This window comes from Nylanderia fulva, unplaced genomic scaffold, assembly GCF_048542155.1.
Source record: "Nylanderia fulva isolate GAGA-0341 unplaced genomic scaffold, ASM4854215v1 Scaffold117, whole genome shotgun sequence".
Classification (NCBI taxonomy): domain Eukaryota; kingdom Metazoa; phylum Arthropoda; class Insecta; order Hymenoptera; family Formicidae; genus Nylanderia; species Nylanderia fulva.
This window is the reverse complement of record NW_028189376.1, coordinates 175607-196422: the sequence shown is the minus strand read 5'-3', so window position 1 is coordinate 196422 and position 20816 is coordinate 175607. Positions and strand designations below refer to the sequence as shown.

The 20816-nt window shown below is 36.9% G+C and overlaps 1 protein-coding gene and 1 long non-coding RNA gene across 2 annotated transcripts; both read right to left on the bottom strand.

Annotated features, from left to right (window-relative positions):
• Positions 1-444: 444 nt before the first annotated feature.
• Positions 445-1912, bottom strand: LOC146724777 (uncharacterized). Its single transcript, XR_014926389.1, has 3 exons — positions 1501-1912; positions 1124-1279; positions 445-996 (listed from the first exon to the last, which is right to left on the bottom strand). It is a non-coding gene; the product is annotated as an uncharacterized LOC146724777 (long non-coding RNA).
• A 6854-nt stretch (positions 1913-8766) lies between these two features.
• On the bottom strand, positions 8767-14129 carry LOC114936784 (uncharacterized). The gene is made up of 3 exons (XM_085489723.1): positions 14085-14129; positions 13556-13871; positions 8767-12803 (listed from the first exon to the last, which is right to left on the bottom strand). The coding sequence occupies exons 1-3, from the start codon at positions 14127-14129 to the stop codon at positions 8767-8769; spliced, it is 4398 nt and encodes a 1465-aa protein (XP_085345849.1).
• Positions 14130-20816: the final 6687 nt, after the last annotated feature.

The window sequence follows — 20816 nt, the reverse complement described above, 5'->3', positions numbered from 1 at the left end:
ATAAACAAGATGCCAAGTCCATGCGCCATGTGAAAAAGTGTTAAACAAAAAAGTATTTTTAAGTAAAAAAATCTATCAATTGACAAAAATTTATGTTCTAAAATTAATATCTCTACAAAAAGTAATGTCCAATTATTGCGCGAATAAATAAACATTTTTATAAAAAATTAAAATTTAAAAACTTATGCAAATTTAAAATTAATATAAAATAAAAAGAAATAAAAAAATTTTAGTTAAAAAAACTGGGCGCGCTGCTAAATAATATTCTAATGATATTAAAATTAAATTGTTACTTTTAAACTCATTGCAGCGCGCCCAGTTTTTTTAACTAAAATTTTTTTATTTCTTTTTATTTTATATTAATTTTAAATTACCGAGATTCTTTTCATAATAAAGATTAAGAGAGAGTTAGATTTTATCATAAGATTTATAAAAGTCATAAGATAAGGTTAATTGCATATTGTATAGTTTATCTCTCATTTTTTAAAGTAAATAAATATCAAAGTTACATTGCTTGAACTGGTGCGTTTGAAGTATGTTGTCTTTTTGAGGGATGCAAGACAATATAGTACAAAAGCATTGCTGTAATTCCCAAGAAAAAGGAAATGATACAAATAATAAAGATTATATTAAAGTACTAAGCCTCTTTAACTGCAGGAGAACAAGCATGTTGCCATAATAAATTTGCTGCAATATTTTCAAAAAAGCAGATAACATAGAAAGATAGATGTTTTCAAAATGTTTTGCTATCTACAGCATTGAGATATATAAAAATGTGCACTATGCCAATAACGGAAGCAAATAATATGGAATAAATGCGTTCTTTAATTGTAGGCTGCATATGTGGTGGATGACTGTAAGTCCGACAAAATTCCAATATTCCATGGGAATATATCAAAATCTATATTGTCATACTTAGCCAATGTATTACACAATATATTATGGTATATACAGGCCAGATGCTTGCAATGACACTGAGCAATAAGATCCTTGCCACTACAATCACAATGATAAAAATGATTAAATAAATTTAAAATAAATTTTAAAAAATATATTATTTTGATACAAAGTGTGTAATGAATAATATTTAATTTTGTATATTAATTATTGGATATATATGTACTTGCAATAAGAAAATGCCAGAAAAATTGTAAAATAGTTCCTATAGCACTGATATTAGATTTATCTTGTTAAGCTAATCAAATGCTGCGATGATAACTAGCCATTGCCCAACCCATGCTCACGAGTGAGCTGATAATGCTACCTGCTTGATGTACAACTGAAAAAAATATAGAAGCTAATTAAGAAAATTATTAAAAATATATGCATACTCATACATAGGCATTTATATAATTGAAATATTATTGAAATAATAGCAAAATATCTGATATTGTATCACAGACTGTAAACTTGCACATAAATTATTATGACAATAAATTTGCAAATAATAACATTAAAATTGAATGTAAAAATTGAAATTGAAAATTGAAAATATTTAACCCCGCACGCTGTCAATATAGCGGAGGGCAACTATCGCCGTCTGTTGTAAAACGTGCGAGATGGACATTTCCAATACATGCATCTATTCATGTGTTGTGTACGTGTAATATATGTGTGCGCATGTGTTGTATACGTGTGAATACGTGTAGCACGATACTACTATGTTTGCGTGGTCGATGATGATAATAATGATGACGGGGACGTTTCTTAAAAGAAATTTTTCATATTTCGACTTTGCAATTATATATCTCTGCTTACAAATCACGTAGAGCAAAAATAAAGACACTTTTATTATATAATTCAAACTCAATCTATCGATTAAGTCTAGTATAAACTCGATTGCTTCAGCCGTTATTGAGAATTCGAAATATTATAAAGACTCAAATGTCCGACTCGCGTTAAGATACACGGTGTCTCGGATACGCCCTTAACTGGTCGTGAGACACTACCGTGTCTCTTGATAGGACATAAATATTTTTCTCTGTAAGATCTAAAACTTTTGTCTAAAATATTTATCATGATTTTTCGTATTTACTGAGATAAACGTTAAAAACTATAAATTTTATGGGTTTTAATTAAAAACTATAAATTTTATGGGTTATGGGGAAATTTTTCATAATTTTTACTATAAAAATGAGAGATGCGCCAATTTTCGCTATGATATTCGTAATCAGCGCATCAAAATACGTAAAAATACTGAGTTTTAAAAAAATCAAAGGTGAGCACTTTTCGGAACTTCACCCGCCGTTTTTGGTCTTTAATATCGATTTTCTCGAAAACTATCAATTTTGCGCAAAAAATGAATAGAACTTAAATGATGTATTTTTATAAAAACTGCAACTTTTATTTGAAATATTTTTTTGTTCACATCAATATTTATTGAAATAAGATCTAAAAAGTTATATTTTTTCAGTTTTTTTGAGTTTTTACCTTGAAAATGACGTTGTCGCAAATTTTCATTATCATATTCGTAATCAGCGTTCAAAAATACAAAAAATAGTGTAGTTTCAAAAAAATCGGAAGATTTACCTATTCGAAACTCCATCCCAAAATCCTTCTCGTCCTCTCTCTCGGCTTTTTGGCCTCTTTCTCTCGATGTCTTACTGTGTCAAGCGGTCGTGCCAATCTCCCGGGCCTGTCGACTCGCTATCGGCAGCCGGGCGAATTCGGCGAGTCGGGGATAGGATTCGCGACAAGCAATTAGGGCTTTCCGCGATTTTCCCGATTTGCTTGACAATAACGTAATGTGTGGGATACTTTCGGTATCTCGCGACAGTAATACAATATAAAAAAAACTCGCTGAAGAAGCACGTTATTTCTAGGCTTTCGCGGCCTGGAACGGCGGCCTCCTTATCATATGTCGGCCGATAGGGTTCTGGCGAACAGGGAGCGGGGGTGCAGGAATTATCCGCGGGTCCTCGGGGCCCTTCTTGGCGCGCCCCTACGGTTCTCTCTCCCCGTGGCCGTTGTTGTGCTGCCTTTTCTTAGGGCCACGTGTTCCGTGCGTGGTGTTTTCGATTCTTTGTTTGCCGCTTTTTGCCTTCCTTGTTAATCTCTTCTTGTGTCGGAATGCGATAGGAAAATTAAGTAGGAGAGACTTAATCAGATTGCCTCCAACGGTTGCTGTTTCTTTATTTAATGGAATTCGGAATTCAAGGAATTATTATGCGGTTGTAGAACTAATATAACTCAAAACAGAGCAATGAATTTTGACGAATTGATAATCGTGATTTATTTCGTCAATTTCTTAATTGTACAACTAGATAACACACACACACACACACACACACACAAATTAATAAACAAAGAGACTAATTGATCGAGATCGCTGTATAATTGCTGTATTTAGTGTCTGATATCTCACCGCAAATTATTAATTCATCACGTATCGCTGTATTGTACGAGAATCCGAATCGCCGGAGTTCGTGAGCGCTTCTGCCGAAAAGGGAGCTCTCGTCCCAGAATATCGCCCGCGATTCGACTAAGAAGAGAGGGAATGTGTTGTTCGCGGTAGACCGGTAAACACAGGTCGGGACATCGATACATGGCTCAATACAAATGAAGAAATTTACGTTATCGATGTCTTCAAGAGAATTAGGAAAGAAGGAGGCGAAAGCATTCGCAAACCCTCCTGATTAAATAATTCCTCTCGGCAAGACTCCCGCAATACATAAAAAAATAAAAATAAACTCGTTAACAATAATATCTTTTGCGCCGCTAAGTCTCTCGGGGTTCGCGTTCGCTCTCCCTTCCCCCCCCCTCTCTCTCTCTCTCTCTCTTTCTTTCTCTCTCTCTCTCTCTCTCTCTTGCTCTCTTGGCGCGGCCGCTCGGCTTTACGGCCCCGCGTTGGGGAGTGACGGGCGTCGGGACGACCACGTCACAGTATATATATGTAATATTTTAACGAAGTAGAATTTTTAATGTAACTTAAAGGGTACTCTACACGATGCTGCTTTTGACGCTTGTTGCTGGCTTCTTTTGTTGCCAGCTTTTCGCTTTTTCAAAACGAATTTCTGGCTGACGAAGTCGCTAGCGTTAAATCATTTACATGATGCTGATAAAAAAAAATAAACAAAATAAGCAGTTTGATCACCAGTAAATTTTAAAAACAAGGTTGATAGAATTAAATCGACCAACTGGCTAAGGTGTTGAATTTAATTTGTTAGCAACGTTTCGACCGCTATATCGGGTCCTCTTCAGGCTACAATAAACAAAAAAAATTTTTTTACAAATGAATTGAAGTTTAAGGCGCATCAAACCAATGTAGGATAAATTAGCAATAAATGTATAACAACACACTAATAAATTATAAGTATGAAATAAAAATGAAATAAAATGTACAAATAATTACACCTAATCATTAAAATAATAGAAATATATTCCAGTGCAAATGAAATAAGTATTAATCTAACAATTAAATAATCTCGAAATAAAAAACCGGTCCTATTACATAAAAGTCATTAAATATATAAAAGTTATTAAATAACAATCCGATCATTTTACATAAAAGTCATTAAATATATCTAAATTAAAGTCATAATGTATTGTAAAATAATGTTAATACTTCTTAAATGATGATAAAGATCTTAGATTCGATCATGCCAACCAGTGAAAGGAACGAACTCGAGTAATAATTCAGTCATAACTTTACACTGTGCACGAACGCCAATTAAACATACACTGATAAATAATCGGAAGGACTAACTATGAGATAAACATAGACATAATAAGCAATATAAGTCAAAATAAATAAAAATACATATTCAAGGATCTTAAAAAACATTAAGAATTGTATCATAAACAGCATTTAAATTCTCTGTATCTTTTTGCAAATTTATAGCGTCTTTATGTTTTTTGATAAAAATCATTTCAATAATCTCCCTTTTTTTAACATTACACTCGCTATACAAAATAGACACAATGTCCAACAAAAGTCATGATTGAGATTAACTCTATGTTTGCTGACAATCAAATGATTACTTTCATGCTTCTTAACAGCATTATAATTTCTTTAATGCGCGTTTCTAAGTACCGTTTGGTTTGCCCAACGTTTGGTTGACAAAGTCGCTAGCGTTAAATCATTTATTTGTTACTAATAAAAAAAAAAATAAAAAGCGTTTTGGCAAAAATTTGTCTCGCACATGCGCAGGATATCGAATTATTCGTTACTCGTTTGGTTATTCATTTGCTACCATCTTTACACGAAACGTTTTTTGATGTTGCTGCTAAAGTCGCTCAGTTATTCGCTTGACGAGATCGTTAAGGTTGGACATGTTCAACCTTAGGATACCGAATTATTCGCTACTCGCCTGGTTATTCATTCGCTACCATCTTTACACGGAGCGTTTTTTGACGCTGCTGCTAAAGTCGCCCAGTTATTCGCTTGACGAGAGCGTTAAAGTTGAACATGTTCATAGCTGAAGATTCGGATAAATGGCGTCAAGCGATAAAATTGGAACTTGATTCATTTACAAAAAATCAAACTTAGATATTGGTTTCCAGACCAAAGAATGTTAACGTCATCTCGAATCGCTGGATATTCAAAAAAAAATTGAAGATGGACCGCAAGATAAACAAATACAAAGCGAGGCTGGTGGCAAAGGGATATTCACTGAAGCAAGGAATTGATTACACGGAGACCTTTTCGCCTGTAGTCAAGTTCAGCACAGTCCGGATGCTGCTATCCATAGCAGCGGCACACAATTTGGAGATATTTTAATTTGACGTCAAGACGGCTTTTCTGCGTGGAGAACTAGACCGACTAATCTACATGGAACAAGCTAGTGGCTGCGAGGATAATGGTGACAGTGTGTGTCTGCTAAATAAAGCAATTTATGGGCTGAAACAGACATCTATGTTGTGAAACGTGAGAATAATGAAATTCCTAATAAGTTGGAATTTTGTGCAATTAAGTGCCGATCCGTGTATATTTGTCGAGACAAAAAAGAAACTGTATTTAGCTATATATGTTGATGACGGACTGTTGTGTGGACAGAATGTGTCAGAAATGAATGTTTTGTTGAATGATCTTCATAAAGAATTTAAAACTACTTTTTCAAAAGCTGAATTCTTTGTTGGTTTACAGATCGAGAGGAGTCGAGACGAGAGAAAGCTAAGAATTCATCAGAGCACTTATGCTGAAGAAGTTTTGAGGCATTTTAATCACGATAGTTGCAACCCCGTCTCCACTCCTGGCGAGCCTGGAATTAAATTGTCCAGTATTAGTCATAGCGCCAAAGAGAACGTTGTTTTTCCATATAGGCAAGCGATAGATTTGTTAATGTATTTGATGGTAGGAACAAGACCACACATTGCGTACATTATAGGAATTTTGAGTAGATTCATAGAAAACCCACGAATTGAGCATTGGAATGCTGTGAAAAGAGTGTTAAAATATTTGCGAGGGACTATTATTGTAATTATGGAATTATCTTCAGTTATAACTCTCAGGATACAGTGCTGGTCGCGTACAGTGATGCAGATTTTGCAGGCGACATTGACAAAAGACTCAGTACGACTGGTTGGGTGTGTTTTGTCAATTCAGGACCAATAGCATGGAGTTCAAAAAGACAGACAGTTACTGCGACGTCGATGACAGAAGCAGAATTCATAGCCCTTTGTTCGATCACAAAGGAAGCGATCTGGCTTAAACGTTTGTTAAAGAATCTTGATAATATCCAAAAAGAGCCGACCGTAATCTATTGCGATAATCAAAGAGCAATAACCATTTACAAAACACCTGCGTCGATTAAGAGTACTAAACGTATAGAAGTGCAATTCTTTTTTACTTATGAGAAGCAACAATCCAAAAAAATTGATGTGCAATACATTTCAACAAATAATCAATTGGCTGACACACTCACTAAACCTTTATCGAAAGAGAAGTTTCTAGGATTTAGATTATGTTATGGAATCTGCTAATAAGACTATAAAGCGTGTTAAAGTTGAAAAAACAAATTTTTTTTGCGTCCTTTATGTTCAAAAGTTGACATAAGGCGAGAGAGAGAGAGAGTGTTGAGCTTAATTTTTGGCGCCTTATGCCATCTTGTATGGAGCAAGTCAAGAAATGTATAATTTAGTAGGTCACTTGACCATGTTAGTAAATAAATCGGGACATGCGGGCGTTCCGTTTCCTCTCACGTTTTTTGTTTGCTCGTGAGACCTCGTGCTGAACGCACGTATTAGTCACTCTTTCCTTCGAACTATATTCGGAGCATAGTGATAATTTTCTTTTGTTAATCTTATACAATTTCTTATTTTGAATTAATAAACAAGTGTTTAGTTTATTTCTCATAATCCGCGGAAATCGTTTATTTACGTTCTAAATCCAACAATCTCATTATTATCCACTCTATAGAATGGAATGTTATTTAGGCGATGACCATCATAATGTTTATTCTAATAAATATAATATAAACGTGTCTACTTATAAGGATTTTTGTAATTGTCAATGTTGATTATTCAGGGACATCTTATCTCTGAGTACATTGTGAAAAGACAGAACTCAGCCAAGTATTTATATAACATATCATACGTAAACCCCGAAGTTTTTCTCATATTATTGACTTTTTTCTATTTGTTTGTTTATCTTTTCAAAGTTTGCTAATTTTTCAAGAATGTCAGAATAAGACTCACTAAGTAACTCTATTTAAATTTAGTCCGTTTTTTTGTTATTTAATGTGCAACATTTCTGAGATTAATTTTTATTGATAATTAGTTTCGTAATCTAATATCTTAACATTATTCCAATCAAATGTATATTCTTTAATTACCTATGTACTCTGTTATGACAGAGTGCCTCTTTGAATCTAATCTAATATTATTCTTATGTTCTTTTAATCTAGTCTGTCCTCATCCTTAATGTAAGGAATAACTATCAATTTTTTCTTTTCCTCATCACTTATTGTATTCGCAGTTTGTGTTGGATTGCTATACTTGTTAAAAATCTTATCATTAGAGATGCGATGTTTAATACGGCGATTCATATTGTTAAGAATCACATAGGTAACCATTGCTTATAAGTATATTTATGACTACTTCTAGATTCTTATGATAATATTGTGGGTGTGATAAAAGTAAACACCTGTCTATTAAATTATAAATAATTCCTACTTTATGGCAATAAGGATAGTTGGAAAAATATGACAATACTCTGCCCGAAAACGTTTCTTTCTGGAACCAATCTAAATACATTATGTTGTTTAATATATTAATTGAAATGTCTAAAAAATTTAAGCAACGGTCTCTCTCATGTTCAACAATAAATTGTAATCTATCATGATAGTCATTAAAATTTTGTACAATTTTGTTTTGTATATTTTCTCCTTTGGTTTTTATCGGAGCTATCGCCTAGTTCTCTCTTGTGAACTGCGTCGATAGGCAAGGATAGATAGCAGGAACTAGTCTCTTTATTCTAAGTAAGAATACGTAATTTTTATTCTTCGGATCACAAATGTTCTTCTCGGGTTTACCGGACGGCTCGTCGTACCAGACTCGCCCTCCGTGCCGCATCGCTCCTTTTTAAAGACGCGGAAACTCTCTCCTAATTCGGCGCTTCGCCCTTGTGGTCGCAATAACAAACTGTCGATGTACACAATTACAGAGAGCTCTCAGTAGCGTATATCGAAGGCGCGCGGGGATCACGGAAATTTAATTTTTTCCCAAACATACCCCTCGGGTTGAATCGCCAAGGGATTCAAATGACAGTCAGGGGTAAATCCTTACACATTGAACTGCAATCATTGGAGACAACCTGCAGAATTTAGATTACGCTGAACCGTCCAGACTTACCGGCAATTTACAGAGTTTAACAATAGGTCTTACAAAAGTAGAAGACGCGGTCTTGACCTGAGCAACTCGCACCAGGCCATCCTTGTCAGGCTTACATTCGATGATTCTCGCAAGTTCCCATCTGCAGGGAGGTAAATTAGGATTTTTTATTAGAACAATATCGTTTATGCGAAATTCATCAGATCGATTCTGCCATTTAAAACGCTGCTGCAAGGTGTTCAAGTAGTCAAGACTCCACAATTTCCAAAATTGCTCGTATTTCGCACGCATTAATTGCCATCGTTCGAGTCGTGACTCGGAGATATGTAAGACGCTCGGACTCGGAATCGATTTAATGGCGCTACCAATTAAAAAATGCCCTGGTGTGAGCGCATTGCAAGAATTTACATCGTCATGAAGTGCGGCGATCGGGCGCGAATTCAAACATGCTTCGATGTTACATAAAAGCGTGGTGAACTCTTCGACCGTAGGTGTGCAGGAACCAAGTATACGTCGCAAGTGGTGCTTAACACTCTTAACACCTGCCTCCCACATGCCCCCAAAATGAGGGGCAGAAGGCGGAATGAAATGCCATTGAACTGGCTTTGACGCGAACTTCGCTTGCAGATCTACGTCGGCTTGAGTCTGTCGGATCGCTGTAACAAGTTCGCGATCCGCGCCTTGATAGGTAGTCGCGTTGTCGGAATAAAGATCGGATGGAATGCCACGACGCGCTACGAACCGTTCGAAAGATGCGAGAAACGCAGCCGTGGAATAATCATGAACGAGCTCTAAGTGTATAGCTCGTGTAGCGAGACAAACAAATAGCGAGATGTATGTTTTGTGCGACTTACGTCCGCGGCCGGAAGCGTCTCGAATTGCGAAGGGGCCGGCGTAATCAAGTCCCGTATGGCAAAATGGACGGGACGGAGTTACTCTAAATGTAGGAAGGTCGGCCATAAATTGTACGCCGGTTATGGCGCGATGCCGAGTACATGTCACGCAATTGCGGATACAACCTTTTACCATGCTTCGCGCCCCCAGAATCCAATATTGTTCTCGCAACGTGCGAAGCATTAATTGTACACCGCCGTGAAGTGTATCCTTATGAATTTGATCGATAATGAGCTTAGAAAGGTAATGTTTTGGAAGTAGAATCGGAAATTTACGATCATATAAAAGGTCAGACAGTTGAAGTCGACCACCCACGCGTAGGATACCGGAGGGATCCAGGAACGGATCGAGAGAATGGGTGGAGCATCGAACTGGTAACCTCGACTTGGCTTTGAAAGCGACGATTTCTTTTGAAAAGTATTCCGTTTGCATCTGTTTAATCCAGAATCTGTGCGCGGTTTTTATTTCATCGACTTGCAAAATAGAGAGACCTTGAGCAACATCTGGGACTCTCGTTCGAAACTTGAACCGAAGGACGTATGCGGTAACCCGTAGTAAGCGTGGCCACGTGGAGATATGATTGAAGGATTCAAAAAGTTCCGCTCGATTTGAATGATGCGAGTGGACTGCATTTGACGCTTTCAATTCGGAATCATCTTCGGTGCAACTTATCGTAGATTGAACTGGCCAATTATCCTCGTTAAATTTCAGCCATGCCGGGCCGTTCCACCAGGAACTGGAAGGCGTTAGCTGAGCTGGATTTATGCCGCGCGATGCGCAATCTGCGGGATTATCTTCTGTTGGCACATGCAGCCATGTCGCCGTAGGAAGCTTCGTTTGAATAGAAGACACTCTGTTAGCTACAAATACTTTTAAATCTGATGGAGCCTTTTGCAACCATGCTAATACGATTGTCGAGTCACTCCAGCAAAACACAGGAATGTTTTGCAATTTCATCGCGTCAATAGTAAACGAAATACAGCGTGCTAGCAGCTGAGCCGCACAGAGCTCGAGTCGTGGAATCGAAATCGTTTTAATCGGAGCGACCTTGGTTTTTGATAGGAGAAGTCGAACATGACTATCGCCAGAATTCGTGACAATTTTTGAATAAACTACCGCTGCATAGGCTTTAGATGAAGCGTCGCAAAAGCCGTGTAAATGCAAGCACTGAATGTTACGCTCGAAGCTTAACCAACGAGGAACTTGCAAAGTCGTCAAGTGTAACATCTTTTCGCAAAAAGCATTCCATTCGGTTGTTATTTCCGCAGGAAGAATATCCCATCCGTAGGAAAATTTCCACAGTTTTTGCAGTAGAATTTTGAGAGATATCGTGATCGGAGACACCCATCCGAGGGGATCGAATATTTTCGCTATCGTCGAAAGGATTTGTCGTTTCGAAATGTCGGTAGATGGTGGACGGAATTTTATTTCAAATGAGAAATTATCATCGCAAGGTGTCCAATGAATACCGAGTATTTTTAATTGTTCACCTTCTTGGAAAGGCTTGGAACTTGCTAGACCGTGATTCGCAGGATTTATATCTTGTAGAATTTCAAAATCGTTGCTGGCCCATTTTCTGAGATGAATGCCTGCGCTTAGTAAACAGCCGATTAGTTGGTCGCGTTTTTTAATCGTGGATGGTTTATCATCGCCTACGGATAGGACATCGTCAACGTATATTTCATTTTGCAAAATTGCTTGAGCTAGTGGAAAACGCGAACTCTCGTCGATTGAAAGTTGTTTGAGCACGCGTTGGGCGAGATAAGGCGCGCAGGCAGTACCATAAGTAACGGTATTTAATGAATAAGTATGGACTGGCTCGTTCGGAATCGTACGCCACAATATTAATTGATATTGGCAATCGTCTGAATGAATCTGTATTTGTCGAAACATTTGCTGAATATCAGCGGAAAAAACGTATTTGTACAAACGCCATTGAAGAATAATCGCCGGAAGATCGGCTTGCAACTTTGGACCAATCATAAGATGGTCATTCAAAGAAGTGTTATTCGAGGTATTTGCCGAGGCATTAAACACTACACGAAGTTTGGTTGTAGTATTGTCCTCGCGAATAACTGGATGATGAGGTAGAAACGTCGGTTGAAAGAAGCGTTGTACGTTTTCGATTTTTTGCATATGCCCGAGCTCTTCGTACTCGTTAAGAAAGTCGACGTATTGCCCTGAAATTTCCCGAGAATTGGCTAAACGTCGCTCTAGTTGCGCGAGTGAACGCGTAGCTACTGACCTTGACTCGCCGATCTTTATCAGAGGACCAGACTTGAAGGGTAAGCGGACAACATAGCGCCCTGAAGAATCGCGCATATGTGTCTCTTGAAAATGTAAGTTGCAACGAAGATTTTCCTCTGAGAGAGCGTGTGTCGTTGGAATTTCTTCCAGCTCCCAAAAACGTCGGAGTTCGAAATCGAGATTGCCAGAAGTTGCTTGGTGAACGTGAATTCTTTGGCTACCTCTTTGGTTTGAAATAGGACCCGAAATAATCCACCCGAATATCGTTTCTTGCGCAAGTGTAGCATCGTTAGAAGCTTTCATTAAGCCACTCATCATAATTGAACCGTATAATTCGGCCCCGAGAAGTACTTCGATTGCATCATTTGAGCTTGGATTTGGATCGGCTAGATTCAATTTGGAAAGAAACGGAATCTCTTGTAATTGGAAATGAGGTGGAATGTACGCTGTAATTTTTGGAACGACCAATGCTTTGGTATGAAGAATCGTATCATTTTTATTAGTCGCGCTGATAGAAATAGAGACGGCATGTTGAACGCAATTAGACGTAGTGTCACCGATGCCAGATACCTTTACGCGTGTTGAAATTAAGCGAGCTCTCAACATTTGAGCGACTCGTGACGAAACGAATGTGGCATCGGAACCTTGATCGATCAGTGCTCGCGTGTAAACATATCGACCGTTTTCTGATCCTATACAAACACGTGCGATAGCCAGGAGCACGGGTTTAACTCCCGCGTTCACGTGTGAATGTACGTTGGACGCGTTATCGCATTGTCCAGAGTCTGTTGTTGTCGTTAAACTTGACCTTGAATTCTCGTGTAACAAAGTATGATGTTGTCTTTTACATTTCAAGCAAGTAAAGGAACTACGACAATTCGAAACGTAATGACCTTTGGTCAAACAATTTTTGCATATATTATTTTTTGAACAAACTCTAGTCGATGCGAAATGCTTAACGCTTGAAATTTCTCGCAATGCATTAAACGATGTGTTTCGGAACAAAGAGCGCACGTACTCGCGGTGTTTGTATGGTGAGAACGCACTATATTATTTTTTCGTGCCGCATTTGGAATCGAGCGAGCACCGGAACTCTTTTCGGATGAGTTTCCGTTGGCGGACTTCGAGTTATCTCCGTCCTTGGATACAGCCTCAAGCGAACGAATTTGTGTATCTAGAAACGCGTATAGTTTTTCCATCGTAGGATATCTCCTCTCTGAACCTAAGCTGACTTCCCAATCTTTTCTCGTCAATTTGTCTAGTTTTTGTACAAGAATGTAGACTAAAATCATATCCCATTCATCTACAGAACATTTCAAGGCACGCAGAGCATTTATCGATTCCGATGAATTGGAGCGTAATTGTTTTAACCCGAACAGATCGTTAGACGAAACATTAGGAATGGTAAATAAACGTTTGAAATATGCGTCAATAATAACGCGTTGATTTTCGTAACGATTCGTGAGTTCCTTCCATGCAACATCGAAATTACTATCGGTTAGAGAAAGATGGGAAATCAACTTAGCAGCGTCGCCAGTAACCGCGGATAATAAATATTGCAATTTCTCGACTTGCGATATGGAACGGCGATTTTTAACGAGCGCAAGAAACAAATCGCGAAAAGTTAGCCACTCGGTTACATTACCGGAGAAAGAAGGCAAGTTGATCTTCGGCAATCGGATCTCGTTGATGGACGTCGTTGCGGCCGCCGTTGGTACAGGAATGGAAATTGAAGCGACGTTGAATGCCTCGAGTTTTTCTTGAAAGAAGTCGTAGGCTTGCATGTACAAGACCTCCGCCTTGTCTAGCAGCTTGCTCTTGAAGAAGGGAAGCTGTGCCGCGTCTGCGTCGGTTGCTATTGCCTCAATGATAGCGGCATTCTCCTGGCATTTATTCCAGTAATTTTGCAAGAGTTGAAATCGTCCTTTAGTGATGGCATGAGTTTGATTATCAACTCCAAGCTTTTGGAAATTCGTTATTGAGTTCGTTAAATAACGTAAATTCGTATCGAACGCAAATATTGCCTTGTCCATTTCGATCTATTGTCTTGCAGAGCTCGACCTTGTAAGGTAAACACGGTGTTGAAATGGAGAACGTATGTACGTGAGTCGAAATACTTCCTTGTCGTACGGAAATTTTTACTCGGAATGTAGCGCAATTGTTGAATGGCTCACTTGAAGTAGTTGCACTGCTTGCACGTGTATCTTGTTTGAATCCATCCGTTAATTTCTCGACACAGATCCGGCTCGAAGGACCATGTTTTGTATATTTTCTCCTTTGGTTTTTATCGGAGCTATCGCCTAGTTCTCTCTTGTGGACTGCGTCGATAGGCAAGGATAGATAGCAGGAACTAGTCTCTTTATTCTAAGTAAGAATACGTAATTTTTATTCTTCGGATCACAAATGTTCTTCTCGGGTTTACCGGACGGCTCGTCGTACCAGACTCGCCCTCCGTGCCGCATCGCTCCTTTTTAAAGACGCGGAAACTCTCTCCTAATTCGGCGCTTCGCCCTTGTGGACGCAATAACAAACTGTCGATGTACACAATTACAGAGAGCTCTCAGTAGCGTATATCGAAGGCGCGCGGGGATCACGGAAATTTAATTTTTTCCCAAACAAATTTTTTAAATATTTCTAGCTGGGGCAGTCAATATTATATCATCCACGTATCTATAGTAAACCAATATTTTTATATCTATATTTCTCAAAACTGTGTCCTCAAAATCCTGCATAACTAAATCTACTATAATCGGTGATGGTGATCCTATAGGAGTTCCATATGTTTGTTTATAGATTATGCTATTAAGGTAGTTCTATCGTTTTTCACACTTCTTACAAATTTTTTGAAATTTTAATATGTTATAGACAAAGTTAATATCTATCAATTACGAAATTTTGAAGTCGATTCACCGTTTAGTTTAACAGTTATTTATAATTAAAAATAGCACTTTTTGTGACTGTGTCCTATAGGTAATGTATTTTCATCACATTTTAATATGTAACAATAGAACGGATTTTACGATCTTAATAAAAAACCAGTGAGGTATACAACACGAGTGTGGGATTATCTAAAAAAAAATAAAATTTTTTCATCGTTTAGTTTCAAAGATATCACTTTGTAAAGAAAAATTTTTTTTCCAAACGGAACACGGAGAGAATTTGCGATGATCATGTGGCAACGCTATACGTGACAGCTGACTGGTAGGCACTCGACAAAGTTGTCATTTCAATCATTTTCCGTTTAATAAAAAAGAGTTTGAGGTAATTTTCTTTTTTTATCATTACAGAATAAAATTATTCCATAAACAAACATAATATATATGCACAACATTAAATATAAGAACAGGTTATAAAAGAATTAAAATAGTAATAACAAAAGTATGGCAAATATATATATATATATATGCATGTATATACATTTATATATCGCCGCTTTGTAAATGTGATAGTAGTGAGAAGGTTCAGACTGTATAGACTAGTCAAAAGTATTGCTCCAGTAGCATTGTATAAACAGTGAATTTTGTATCGATTGGAGGCAAAACTTTTGATTGATATTGTAACAATACAATTACCTTAGTTAAAGTAAAATAAGTCAATGTTAAAATGAAATTAATTGCATGCAAAAAGTCTGTCTGTGGTATTATTGTAACTTTATTAATGTGATTCCACCTTTTTTGATACTGTAATGCTAGATCTAGAGGAACATTTGTAAAAAGAGAGACTATATCCAGAGACCATTACTTCATCATCATTGACCCTTCTACTTAATAGAATGCTTCCCATTTCAGAACTGTTATTAATGTGACTCTTAGCAGATGGGAGACTGGAATATAATATTTTATGTATGTATGAAGCTAATGTGAGTATAGTGCTGTATTAGTTGAAGAGACAATGATTCTAAAGGGAGTATTCACTATGTGGATTTTAGGTAAACCATAGGCTTTAGGTAAGAAGAAATTGCTTGAAGATAATTTATGGCATTCATTTTTAGTTATGAACTCTTTATTCATCCATTTTCTTAACATCCTATTTAGATCTTTTTCTATCTTTAAGCATGGGTTTTTATCAACAATAGATATCCTGGGTGTGGCTGAAACCTGGTGGCCTGGTGCAGGAAAATGCGGTGTGGAAAATGGAGCATTCTTTTACTCCGGCAACGATGATCAAGACCATAGGAGAGGTGTAGGGATCGTAATAACAAAAAATCTATTAACGTCGGTTGTGGACTTTGTCCCATTCTCAGACCGCACCGCTTTACTGAAACTTAGAGCCAGGCCAAACGACCTTAATATAATACAGGTGTACGCATCAACTGCAGACTCGCCAGACCAAGAAGTAAAACAGTTTTATAGCGAAATTAAAGAGCTGCTCAAACTGACTAAAAAACACGACGTCAACATGATTATGGGAGATTTCAATGCCAAAATAGGTAAAGGTAAATTTGAGGAAATAGTCGGCCCTTACGGCCTTGGAATAAGGAACGAAAGAGGTGATCGACTTTTACAGTTCTGCCAAGAAGAAAGCATGAAAGTTACGAATACTTGGTTTCAACTTCATCCGCGCCGCCTTTACACTTGGAAGTCTCCAGCGGACGGACCGCACAATAGAGTACGTAACCAAATAGACTTCATCCTCATCAACCGCATATTCAGCTCAATAGTCAAGAGAGCTAGCACATATCCTGGAGCAGATGTACCATCTGACCATATACTATTGATGGCCGTTATAAAAATTACACTGGCAAGTGAAAAAAAGCCAACCACACAACGACGGATAGCATTAGAAAAAATGGAGGATCCAATAATAAAGACAGAAATGAGTAACGAGATAAACACACAAATTCAAACAATAACAGCAGGCATAAAAGAGGATTTAACATCGTCATGGACAAAGATAACGGATATTATGGCAAGCTCTATGCAGAACAGACTAGGATATAAAACAAGTAATAAAAAACAAAGATGGATGACAGATGAGATCTTGCTACTAATGGATGAACGTCGAAAACACAAGAACGAAGCAGACGACAGCATGTACAAGCACATTCAAAGACTTATAAGATCAAAGATAAGAGTAGCAAAAAACGAATGGCTTAAACGTCAATGCGCTGAAATAGAGCAACTGCAAAACCGGCATGACGATCTTAACCTACATAAAAAGCTGAAGGAAACTGCTGGCATATATAGAAAAATGAGACCAATAACAACAGTCAATCAAAACAACCAGACAGTTATTGATAACAAAAAAAAGAGCTATGTTTGGGAAAAATATATAGAAAACCTATTTAACGATGACAGACCTCCAACTGAAATTAATAACTGTTTAACGGGTCCATCGATCACCAAAGATAAAATAGAAAAAGCTATACGTAATTCAAAGAATAACAAAGCGGTGGGCCCAGACGAAAATCCCTCAGAGAACCTTAAACTTCTAGATAAAAGAGGCATCACAGCATTACATAAAATGTTTAACACTATATACGAAACTGGTCACTACCCCAAACAATGGCTATGCTCTACTTCTATTCCCCTGCCTAAGAAGACCAATGCAAGAAAGTGCGAAGATCATAGACTCATTAGCTTGATGAGCCACACCTTAAAAATATTCCTCAAAATCATACACCAAAGAATATACAAAAAATGTGAAAGAGACATAAGTGACTCACAATTTGGGTTTAGACAGAGATTAGGTACAAGAGAAGCGATAGTCGCAACGCAGGTGCTTGTCCAGAATTGCTACAATCAGAGGAAGGACGTGTGCCTATGTTTTATAGACTACAAAAAAGCATTCGACCGAGTACAACACCATAAATTAATGCAGCTCCTCAAAAAGCTTGATATAGACCAGAAAGATATGTATTGAAAACGTGTATTGGTACCAAACCGCACAGATAAAATTAGGCAATAATATGTCCAACACCATACAGGTTAGGAGAGGGGTACGACAGGGATGTGTGCTGTCCCCACTCTTATTTAATTTGTATTCAGAAGCAGTTTTACAAGAAGCCTTGAAAGACGTGGAAATGGGAATCAGAGTTAACGGAGTGTGGATTAACAACGTCCGTTATGCTGACGATACGGTCCTAATCGCCGATAATATACATGACCTACAACAGCTGATCAACGTAGTTGGAGAGCAGAGTGAATCAATGCGTTTAAATATCAATACCAAAAAGACAAAGTTCATGATTATCTCCAGAAACCTGAATACATTCGAAAAATCCAGCATAACATTCAACGCAATGACCACAGAAAGAGTGGATAAATTTAAGTACCTAGGCACATGGCTCTTCGAAGACTGGACATCGGACAAAGAAGTAAAATGTCGCATCGAACAAGCTCAAAAGGCATTCTTAAAACTCGGAAGAGTGCTCACCTGCTCCGATTTTGACCTGGACTTAAGACTAAGGTTCGTAAAGTGCTACGTTTGGTCGGTGCTCCTCTATGGTATGGAAGGATGGACCCTGAAGGTGAGCGCAATCAACAAACTGGAAGCTTTCGAGATGTGGTTATATCGCAGAGTTCTTAAGATACCTTGGACGGCGAGAATGACAAATGAGGAAGTTCTTAGATGTGCCAACAGGAGGCGCAAACTGTTTGAAACGATTAAGAAGAGGAAAACAGCATATCTGGGGCATGTTATGCGAAACGAAAGATATCAATTCCTGCAGTTGCTAATCGAGGGCAAGATTGAAGGCAGAAGAGGAATCGGAAGAAAGAAAATATCTTGGTTGCGAAATATCAGACAGTGGACAGGGCTACACGATATACAGTCGTTAATGAACACCGTAAGGAATAGAAAAGCAATGGAAAATGTGATCGTAAACATCCATTAGTGGATAAGCATCGGAAGAAGAAGAAGAAGCATGAATTTTTATCAACAATAGAGTACGTGTTCTTGTCCTTTAAAAGGCTCTCTATTTTGTTGATGTAATGGGTTTTATCCATACCCAGCTAATCATTTGCTTGGAAATTGTTAACAATCAGGAAACAAAATACGACCAAATATGGCTGCAAATCCAGGACCTACTGTGTCCTCGAGTGCGCTCCAATTGCAATCAAAAGTTGAAAGTATATCCTAACATCAAGTTGGGTGCAACACCAGAGCAGATCTGTCACTAACAGTGCGACGACAGATTGGCAACAGACTGGGAACAGATTTGTCAATCGCAAATTGAGAACAGATTTGCGCCAAATGCTCAGCAAATCGAAGAAAAATCCTAGATCTGAAAGATCTGCTGCATTTTTGGCATCAATCTGTTGTCAACACTTTCGACAGATCTGCTTGCTACTCATTGCCACTTTGTCAATATAGTCTGCTAACAGATGTTGGGAAATATTTACTGAATTTATGCTCACAGTGTTTGTAATGACAAAATATGTTTCTTATCTGCGGCCATTTTACAAAACAAAAGTTGTTGCTTACATTTGCCTCCGCAGAAATGGTTAGCTAGGTAGCTACCATCGCATTACCTTTATCCGAACATGTAAAAATTATATTCCGGTTATTCTGACAAATCTTATTTGTTTCATTTTTTCATAAAACAATTTATAGTGGACAAAGTCTTTCTTTTGATTAATATTTAAATATTTAGAAAATTGAGGAATGGCTATATTTCTGATTGTCGTCAAATTATTAATATTATTGCGTTTACCATATTGCTCTCTATATCTTTCACAAATTCGTGAATTACTTCTTTTTTGTTAGCTATGGGGAGGCCAAAGTTGCTTCCGAGTTGTAAAAGATTTGAAACCTCCTGAAGAATGTTCGTATTTGAAAGATTTATAAACCATTTATTGTTAGTTGATGTTAAAGGATGGTTAGCTTTTTAACAAATTTTTTGGCTTCTATGTGTATATTAATATTTCCTTCATTATTTGTTGTGGAAGGTTTTTGTGAAAGAGACTGGTTGTGAAGTTTCTTTATGTAAATTGCAATGTAATATTAATGGTTTTATTTGTTAATGTAAGATGATGCCCTTTTTTCAAAAATTAGTAAACTTTGAAAAAATAAACAAACAAATAGAAAAAAGTCAATAATATGAGAAAAACTTCGCGGTTTACGTATGATATATAAATACTTGATTGAGTTCTGTCTTTTCACAATGTACTTAGAGATGAGATGTCCTTGAATAATCAACATTGACAATTTTAAAAATCCTTGTAAGTAGACACGTTTTTATTATATTTATTAGAATAAACATTATGATGGTCATCGCCTAAATAACGTTCCATTCTATAGAGTGGATCATACATAATAATGAGATCTCGGTAATTTCCACGCTTTTCAACGATGGAATCAGAAGAGCATTCTTTCTTCCACAAAGATTCTAAGGAGAGAATTCGGTCAAAAGATTTCTAAATTTATTTAGACATGGAAAGAAGTGATAATTGTCATAACGAATATATGATTTGACCTTATCAATATTGTCATTACACAACGCATTATATTATCTTAATAAATTTAGTTTCATGGTATCAATTATTTCAGTAATAAGTTTAATATGTTAAAAGATTTACACTGAAGAAGGCTGTGTACAGTCGAAACGTTTGTAATTTATATGTTAAGTAGAACGATAAATATGTAAATTGGATTGTACCTTTAATTATAACTTTGATCGTATGAATAATTAAAATAAATTAGTGATTATGTTATAATTTTTTATGTGATCAATTAAAATAAAGTAGTGATTATTTAATAATTTTAAGCTCGTTAGTTGGCCTTATTATATACTTTCTATTTTGATATTGATAAGAGCGATAATAATATTTATTTATTTTTTGTTTAAAGCTTAGTAAATTTGTAATTTCTTGTTATTTCTTATCTTATTTATTGATAGAATGAAGACCGTGGTGATTTAATAAAAGAGAGTCAAGAAGAATCTTTTGAAGGATTTGAAAATGATG

What these genes read in the sequence shown, in the direction of transcription:
- LOC114936784 (XM_085489723.1), bottom strand. Translation starts at nt 14,129, where the DNA reads ATGGATTCAAACAAGATACACGTGCAAGCAGTGCAACTACTTCAA. An exon ending in AAGCAGTGCAACTACTTCAA is followed by an intron (nt 13,872 to 14,084) that starts GTGAGCCATTCA and finishes AATTTCCAAAAG; the next exon opens with CTTGGAGTTGATAATCAAAC. An exon ending in CAACTTGCCTTCTTTCTCCG is followed by an intron (nt 12,804 to 13,555) that starts GTAATGTAACCG and finishes GTTTGACCAAAG; the next exon opens with GTCATTACGTTTCGAATTGT.